Source organism: Trypanosoma rangeli, assembly GCF_003719475.1.
Source record: "Trypanosoma rangeli strain AM80 chromosome Unknown Tra_15.4_contig_00255, whole genome shotgun sequence".
Taxonomy (NCBI): domain Eukaryota; phylum Euglenozoa; class Kinetoplastea; order Trypanosomatida; family Trypanosomatidae; genus Trypanosoma; species Trypanosoma rangeli.
Genome location: NW_021705997.1, coordinates 1 through 7,453, shown reverse-complemented (window position 1 = coordinate 7,453; position 7,453 = coordinate 1). Strand labels below are relative to the sequence as shown.

The following is a 7,453-nucleotide window of genomic DNA, read 5'->3' as shown; positions in this document are numbered from 1 at the left end:
GCGGGAACTCCTTCTCAGTGACACCGCGGCGGTGCTGTCGACGCGGCTCCTTGGCAGGCGGCACCTCGCGGCACTGCGACTATTTCGGCGGCGCACGCTCTTTGCGAACACGCAAAAGGACGTGTTAGTGGGATTTGCGACCTCCGCCCTTTTGTGCGGCGGTGCCGGGGATGCTGCTGTCCGTGTTGAGGGGGCGGCGGCCGGCGGTCTCCTGTGTGACCCTGCCTTTGCGTCGGACGACAGTGCGTACTCCACAGTGGTGCTTTTGGCGCCGCTGCGTGAGAGGCGAGGCGGCGTGGTCCCAACGCACACGCTGCGCGATTTGCATCGTGCAGGCGCAGACGCAGACGCAGACGAGCAGCTGGTGGCCCACAGTTCCCCGCGGCAGATTGCCACGGCGCTGCGGCAGGATCTGGACTGGCGGCTTGTCGCTCTGAGGTACACTACCAGTCGTCTGCCGGTAGCGCATGTGGCGTGTCTAGGGATGTTTCAGTGCTTTGCCACTGCCCCGGCGATTGTGCGGCGTGTGGCGCAGGAAATTCTTCAGCTGCATTAGTCACAGGAATGTGTATTCTGCTGCGGCTGCATCCTCCTTTGTGAGTTTGGTTTATTTAACTGTTTGGACAAAATCTGTTATTGCCTTTGTTTTGAAAGAGAGAAGAAAAAAATAAACTAGAGGGGGAGGAAGTAAAAGAAATATGTACCCGCTATTTGGCGATACCGCTCGGTCCCTGCTTGTTACTTTACTGCAGTTTTTGCTCTCTTTTTTTCGCTCTCACTCTGTCTTTTCCTACCACCACCTTTGCACGCTGTCAGCGGGGCTGTGAAACCTAGGAGAGGAGGAAGAGGAGAATACGGGAATGTTGGGGGAACTTCCCCCCATTGTGGAGCTGCCTGCAGATGTGGCAGGCGCTCTCCGACCCGTTCCGCTGTTTGTGCACACCGCAGGGTTGTACGAGAGAGCCCCTGCCCCCAAGCACCACCTACGTAGCGACGGCAACGCTGCGGGCACGGGGGACACGGGTAGTAAGACGGCGGTGGGGGGCGCCCCGGCGATGCCTCGGCGGGTCAATGCTGCACCGCCACAACTCTCCGATGGTCGAGGCGAAATTGGAGCGGCAGCGGCGCCACAGGGCAAGACACGAGGGATCTCTGGGAGACTCCACTCCTCTTTTGCCTTTACTGGGCACAACATGGAAGCTCTCACGGAGCAGGACGTCGACGTTCTTCTTAAGGTGCTAGAGACCCGCCACGAGAAGTACTTGTCAGCGAAGCGGCAGACCACGGAGCGGTACCTGACTCGCATAGAGACGGACGTGGACCATTTTTTAGCAGCGCACTACGGCGAGGGCGGCGCCGCTTCCTCATCCCGCTTCGGAGGTGGCGTGGCGTCATTCATCAAGAACACGCTGGTGCCACAGATCCCGTCGCCGCAGCGCGTGAGAGGCGGCGGAGGCGCGATTCCAAGCGCTGAGAAGGCGGTGATTGATAGCAACACTAGATGCCGTGACAATCGAACGGACGGCCTACCCACGCTACAGGCGTCTTCCTACAGAGCGAATGCCATTCCCTTTAACTACCTGGATGTGCGCCCGACGAACATGGAGACCATTGCTGGGAACCTTGTGGTGCTACGGCATTGCCTGGCAGAGTGTTTTGCGCCGGGGAACAGCGTGCAAAAATCACTGCTGGGCCCTATTGTGCGGGGGGTCTGGGATCAATCACTGAGTTCACTGCGGAAAAGCGCCAGGGAGCTCTTAGAGGTGGCCCAGCAAAATGTATGGCCACCGCTAGAATATCTTTTTCTCCGACAGCGGCGAGGCGACGCGGCAGTCTGGAGGGAGCGGCGTGCGAAGTACGACCGCATCGTCGCGGCATTGCAGGACGACCTAAAGTACCTCCACACCATTCATGAGATGGATAGGGAGGTGATTGAGGGGCAGATGCAGGCGCGGCAAGCCGCAGAGGAGGGACTATCGGACTACGTCCCCGTCAGCGGATTGGTGCTTTCCCGCCTACACCGACTGGAGAACGAACACCGAACTGTTTTGGAGTTTTGGAAGACCCGATAAGGTGATGGCCATTGGGAGCTCTTAACGGTAATCATTCGCTTAGGCACTTTCTTGCTACATGGCGTATCACTTGACGTGCACGGAGGTAGGCATCGCACATGTGCGCAGTGAGATATGTACATCTTGCCGTGGGCTTGTGGTGGTGGTGGGGATTTCCCCCTATTCCCATTAACTTTTCTTTCCCTGCAAGGGTCTTTTTCACTCCCTCTCTCTCAGCCGCCGTTGTTCTTTTTTTTTTTTTTGTTGCCGTGGCTCGTGCTGTACGTTGCCTTCGTCGCTGGAAGCAGGTGGTCCCCTTCTTTTTCTTCTTGTTTTTTCCACCTCCCATGCACGCAGGTACAGCGCCCGCAAGCGTAGCTTAGCGAGCACGGAGACAGACAAGGCGGTGTCAAAGGCGCCCCTCTCCGTGACTTATTCTCCGGCAGATGCAGCGCCTCCTCTGCGGTCGCCGCAGGTGGAATCTGATGGACATCCGCCAACAACCGCCCACGCTGAACCGCCTGCGTGGCGTGCTGCAGCTCTCGCAGCACCCTGGAAGCATCGCGGAGCACCGGCAAGGGCGCCATTTTGACTGCTCCGCACACGTCGCGTTGTACTCGCGTCCTGGGCGGGTGGGACGGCTCAGCGACCCCTACGCCAGCTGGCACACGCGCAAGGGAAGGAGGGGCAGCACATTTAACGCGTCCGCATTCAGGCGTCACTACGGCGACTCCTGAGGGGTGAGGGACAGAAAACAAACAACGAAGGAGCGACGGCAAATCACATGGCGGGATATGAGCTGTGGGAATCGCCGCCTTCCTCTTGGCGTCGTGCTGCGATAACACGCCGTTGCTTAACACGCATATATATATATATATATGACTTTTTTTTCTTTTTCTTTTTTTTTTCTGCCTTCGTCGCACCGCACCTGCTGCAGGGAGCTACACGCAACAACAAGGGAAGGGACAGCAGCAATGTTTCGACGACTCCCACCCACCATCAAGGCCGTGGGCGCCGTGCGCACCATCGTTGTGTTCAGTCAGCAGCACCACATCCTTGAGAGCAACCAGAAAGCCCGCAGCAGCCCAAGTAACGTCTGGATTGAGGACTGGGAGGTGGAGAACCACGGACTGAGCCCGGAGCCTGGGTCTGTTCCTACGCAGCTGCTGCTGGACAAACCGCTGGAACTTTTTAACTTTGATCAACTTCTCTCCCCGCCAGAGGTGATGGAGGCGCCAAAGCACAGCAGCTACAGCTCACGAAAAATGTATGGCGAGAAGCTGCAGTTTGAGCTTAATGATCGTGCACAGAAGCATGGATTTCAGAGTAAGTGGTGGCTCACGAGGGCGCAGGCGATCAAGAACTCCCTCACCTTCAGGGGAAATGCGCGTAGTTCTATCATTTTAACGAAGAGTTCACTTAAGCTGTTTCACTCCAGCCAACTTATTGGCGGCGAGGCGTTGATGACGCACCCCGTCTCTGGCGGGTCGAGGAAGCTGTACAGCAGGAAAGGCGAGGCCTTCCAAACCCTCTCGGAGCATATTCGTCAGAATATGTTTAACAGCGGCCTTTACTTTACAAACCGCCAGCTAGAGTTTTTTAAGCTGGCGGTGCAGCCAAGCCAGACACCGGTGGCACTAGACGTTAACTCGGGGGATCGGTACCTTATCTACAACGTGGAGCAGCTTGAGGACCCGGAGCTTGCGCTCAGGACGCTGGATCGCTCCCCGGTGAACATCCCGACCTTCCTCCTCTCTGGGGAGCCAATTCAAAACGAGAGTATGAAGAAACTCCCAAAGTTTAAGAGCAACTACTGGCTGAGTGGCCGCGATGCCGAGTTGTATCAATGGCCCATCAGGGAGGCCGAGAAGAAGGGCGTGCCCCTTCGCAACGAAGGCGCGGCCTCCCTGCAGGTTGAGCTGTACAACGTGGAGCAGCTTAGCAACCCAGAGGAGGCCTTTGCCAAGGCCGGACTCTACGTGCAGTAGACGGGGCGGGGTGCGCGGGAAGAGGAGTAATGAGAAGCGGAAAAACATTAGTAAGGCGGAGGAGATTCCATTTATTTACTTTTATATATATAAATACGCACATAGATGGTGAAAAGGGGAGCAGCTTGTGGCAGACATCCGCTCTGGGAAAGAGCGAGTCGTGCACATTGCAGCGCATGCATGCGTGCGTGCGTGCGTACACACAAAAGAAGGGCTAAGGGGGCATAAGCTCTATTTTCTGCCTCGGGTCTTCATGGACAGCGAGAGGAGTGACGAGGAGTTTCCTTTTCTTTGCGGGGCAATGAAATCAGGAGAGGGGAAGGGCAGAGGGAAAAAAGCAAAATGGAGTAGAAGAAAAGCAGCTCGATGCGGCGAGAGGGCCGCGGCGGCGGTGACGATGAGGGCTTGGGGTGGGGTGGGGAGTGTTATTTTAGACATGCGCCACTTTCTTTACACCCCTTCTGTCCTCATCAACTCTTTTTTTTTTATTCGCAGGCTTCTTTTTTTCATTATTATTATTCTCGGTGTGTGCGTGCACGTACATTTATGTGTGTGTGTATGTGTTGTATGCCCCTATGATTTTACAGATGCGGCAGCCGTCAACAAGGGCGACGCTGTTGGTGCTCTCTGGTTGTTGGTGGACGACGCAGGAGACGCGTGAAGGTATATGTATATATATATATATACCCATATCTATAGATTTGATGGCCGGGGGCGGGGCGTGGGGCGGAGGTGACGCACGGTGGCGTTTTGGTGGGGGCGGAGGAGGGAGGAGGAAATAGAGGGGAAAGTGTGCAGGAGCGTTGAGGGCAGTGAAGACAAGTGTGTGTGTGTGTACACGGCTTACAAGCACCGTTCGTTACGTTCCCTTTTTTTTTTGTAGTAGCTTTCTGCTCCCCCCGCACGCCCCGGCCACCGCCGCTGTCGTCGCACGCTTAACCCGTCCTCTTTACCCGCCTCCTGCCGCTGCCGCTGCCGCTGCGTGTGTATGAGGGGTGGCGTCCCCACACGCACACAGCCACACAACACATGCATAAAGTGGGGTAACCGCCCGCAGCCACCTCCAATTTTTTTTAAAAAAAAAGACGAAGAAGAAGCGACAAAAAAGAGAAGAGCCGAGAAACAATAAGAGAAGATGCATTGAGTGTTGTTTGGACACATGCATGCGGGAAGACGCGGCCGGCGGCGGCGGCGGCGTTGTTGCCCCGTTGTTCGTTGAGGCCCTAGCATGTGCAGCACCACGCGAAATTTCACCACCACCGGTAGATACGTGTAGCCACACACACCTAACTCACGCTCTTACTCTATCTCTCTCCTTTTCTTCTTCGTTTTGAGTGCCGTCAATGTCTAGACACACACACATACACACAGGTGCAGGCAGAGCTGGCGGGAAGGGGGCGAGGGAAGGAGGGGGTTTTCATTTGTTTTAGTGGCGGTGGGCACAGCCACCTTGAGCAGTGGCACCGTGGCAGCAGCAAAGAGCGAAGTTCAGCCAGAACCACAGATAAAGAAGGGGGAAAAAACACCCACAGAGAGAGATTCATTCTTTTACATCTGTCTCCGCCAACTGGACAGGCAGACGGACGCTGCATAAAACATCGTTGCACAACTCTGAGCACACGCTTGCACGTTACACCGGTAGAAGGCAGTAAATGCGGCATTCAAGACCTCGCGGCGTCGCCTTTACCCCGGCGATGCCGCACTTAGAGAGCTTTCTTAGCCGTCACGCTCTTCCGGATCATCCGCTTCGTCATCATCCGATGTGGCTAAGCGAGCACGACCTCTTTCATTTTCCAAATTTGAAGTTTGACCCCAGCAGTGTACGACGCAGCGGCGAGGCGGGTGACACACAGAATGCGCCCATGCTGCTTGCACAAGTACCGAGATGTAAGTTCCTATTTAACATGGATCAACTTCTGCCGGAGAGTGAGGTACACTGGAAGCTGCCTGTTGCCACCGCACCAGCATCCGTATCGACCATGCGGGTGTATGAGACACAAACACAAAAAGAGTTAGAGCGCTATCGGGGAATAGCTGGCTTTGAGTCGAACTGGTGGGGCACGCACCAGCAGTGGCGGGACAAAGGAGGTCTGCTTCGCCCCAATGCGTATCCAGCGGCGGTGCTTTGTTACAATATGACACGACTTTTGCACATCTCTATGCTTTCGGGGGCAGAGGATTTGCTGAAGCACTCGTTTGTGTCAGGGAAGACCGGGTGCCTGCACCACTTTCGTGACGCAAATGAGTGGTTCCCGTCAGCCAGCAAGTTTTTTGGCCTAGTCTCGGCACACTACGGGAAACATGGCTTTCAGTCCCCATTGTATTTTTCGAGAGCTGTGCTGCAGGCAGCTGGGATAGCCGTTCGGCCTGACGCGGATCCGCTCGACATGTCGTCTCTTGATGAGTACAAACTCGGCACGCCCGGGACCGCGGCAGCTGCCATAAGCGACGCCAAGGCGTACACACAATACTATCACATCTCGCAGGTGGTATTGCCAGATAGTTATAGAATCCCGGCAAACGTGCTCGAGGCGGAGCGGGTGAACCCTGGTCAGCCTATTCACGGCACGACAGGGGAGGTGTTGAGCTTCCCAGAGCTGCAGTACGAGGCGATACTAAACTCCCCGTCTCCGGAGCTGGCCTCCATCATCTCCCGCGACCAAGAGACAGAGCTGGTGTGGTCCTCCCAGTTGGAGTCCCCACACACCATTCACGGGCGAAGTTTATGGTACTTGCCCCACGACGTGCTTGAGGCGGGGGGGCTGGTAGACGTCAACGCCGCACCTGTGGAAGTGCGCGTCGCTGCGCGGCTCACGCACACGGCGCGGCATCTCTACAACGTGGAGCAGCTCCTGCTACCCGTGGAGGGCTACAGGGCCGTGGGCCGCATCGCCTGCATGAGGCAGCCCACGGGGCGGCAACCGCCATCCTTCTCCGCGGACGGGAGAGCTGACGCCGTCACAGGCGGCGGCTATCCGACGTTCTCCTTCTGAGCCGCAGCGCGTGGCTCTACGCTCTATATCCGCTTTTTTCTCACATTCATGCACGCATGCCCCCTCCTCCCTGCACTACCTCGCCAAGACTCGAGACACTTGGACAACTTCACTCTCACGCCCTCGGGAAAAAAGGAAGCGACGAAGTTTGTTTCGCTTTTTTTTTCTCACAGTTCCTTTGGTCTTTTTTCGTGTGTATGTCTCAGGAGGGGGGTGGTTACTGTCCTCTGCAGTAGCGTGAAAAAAAAAAAAATCTCTTTTGGGTGGCCGCACCGGTTGGGTTATTGAGATGGCGCCGCGGTGCACTGACGTTTTTGGATACATATGTTTTTTACATAAGGGCCTGAGCAGAATTTTTTCCATCTTTTTTAATATCCGTGCTTCTGTTTTTTCGTTCCCCCCCCCCCCCACCACACACACT

At 56.1% G+C, this 7,453-nt stretch overlaps 6 protein-coding genes across 6 annotated transcripts in view, besides 8 other annotated features; 4 read left to right on the top strand and 2 right to left on the bottom strand.

Annotated features, from left to right (window-relative positions):
* Nucleotides 1-128, top strand: part of TraAM80_06737 (uncharacterized protein) — a gene marked incomplete at both ends in the record, with an annotated part of 1,239 nt that extends 1,111 nt beyond the window's left edge. Inside the window, one exon of the mRNA XM_029383569.1 lies at nt 1-128. This exon is cut by the window's left edge and continues 1,111 nt beyond it. Within this exon, the coding sequence (XP_029236616.1) occupies nt 1-128 (128 nt within the window).
* Nucleotides 125-469, bottom strand: TraAM80_06736 (uncharacterized protein; the record flags this gene model as incomplete). Its single annotated transcript, XM_029383568.1, has 1 exon — nt 125-469. One exon carries the CDS (start codon nt 467-469, stop codon nt 125-127), a length of 345 nt encoding a protein of 114 aa, XP_029236615.1.
* A 391-nt stretch (nt 470-860) lies between these two features.
* TraAM80_06735 (uncharacterized protein) lies at nt 861-2,072 on the top strand (the record flags this gene model as incomplete). The annotated part of the gene is made up of 1 exon (XM_029383567.1): nt 861-2,072. One exon carries the CDS (start codon nt 861-863, stop codon nt 2,070-2,072), a length of 1,212 nt encoding a protein of 403 aa, XP_029236614.1.
* Nucleotides 2,073-2,284: 212 nt separating this feature from the next.
* On the bottom strand, nt 2,285-2,638 carry TraAM80_06734 (uncharacterized protein; the record flags this gene model as incomplete). The annotated part of the gene is made up of 1 exon (XM_029383566.1): nt 2,285-2,638. One exon carries the CDS (start codon nt 2,636-2,638, stop codon nt 2,285-2,287), a length of 354 nt encoding a protein of 117 aa, XP_029236613.1.
* A 275-nt stretch (nt 2,639-2,913) lies between these two features.
* Nucleotides 2,914-2,931: a microsatellite.
* A 3-nt stretch (nt 2,932-2,934) lies between these two features.
* Nucleotides 2,935-2,959: a microsatellite.
* A 66-nt stretch (nt 2,960-3,025) lies between these two features.
* Nucleotides 3,026-4,039, top strand: TraAM80_06733 (putative mitochondrial RNA binding protein; the record flags this gene model as incomplete). The annotated part of the gene is made up of 1 exon (XM_029383565.1): nt 3,026-4,039. One exon carries the CDS (start codon nt 3,026-3,028, stop codon nt 4,037-4,039), a length of 1,014 nt encoding a protein of 337 aa, XP_029236612.1.
* Nucleotides 4,040-4,213: 174 nt separating this feature from the next.
* Nucleotides 4,214-4,237: a microsatellite.
* Nucleotides 4,238-4,703: 466 nt separating this feature from the next.
* Nucleotides 4,704-4,740: a microsatellite.
* A 5-nt stretch (nt 4,741-4,745) lies between these two features.
* Nucleotides 4,746-4,809: a microsatellite.
* A 306-nt stretch (nt 4,810-5,115) lies between these two features.
* Nucleotides 5,116-5,175: a microsatellite.
* Nucleotides 5,176-5,214: 39 nt separating this feature from the next.
* Nucleotides 5,215-5,236: a microsatellite.
* A 154-nt stretch (nt 5,237-5,390) lies between these two features.
* Nucleotides 5,391-5,409: a microsatellite.
* Nucleotides 5,410-5,691: 282 nt separating this feature from the next.
* Nucleotides 5,692-7,032, top strand: TraAM80_06732 (uncharacterized protein; the record flags this gene model as incomplete). The annotated part of the gene is made up of 1 exon (XM_029383564.1): nt 5,692-7,032. The coding sequence occupies one exon, from the start codon at nt 5,692-5,694 to the stop codon at nt 7,030-7,032; it is 1,341 nt and encodes a 446-aa protein (XP_029236611.1).
* Nucleotides 7,033-7,453: the final 421 nt, after the last annotated feature.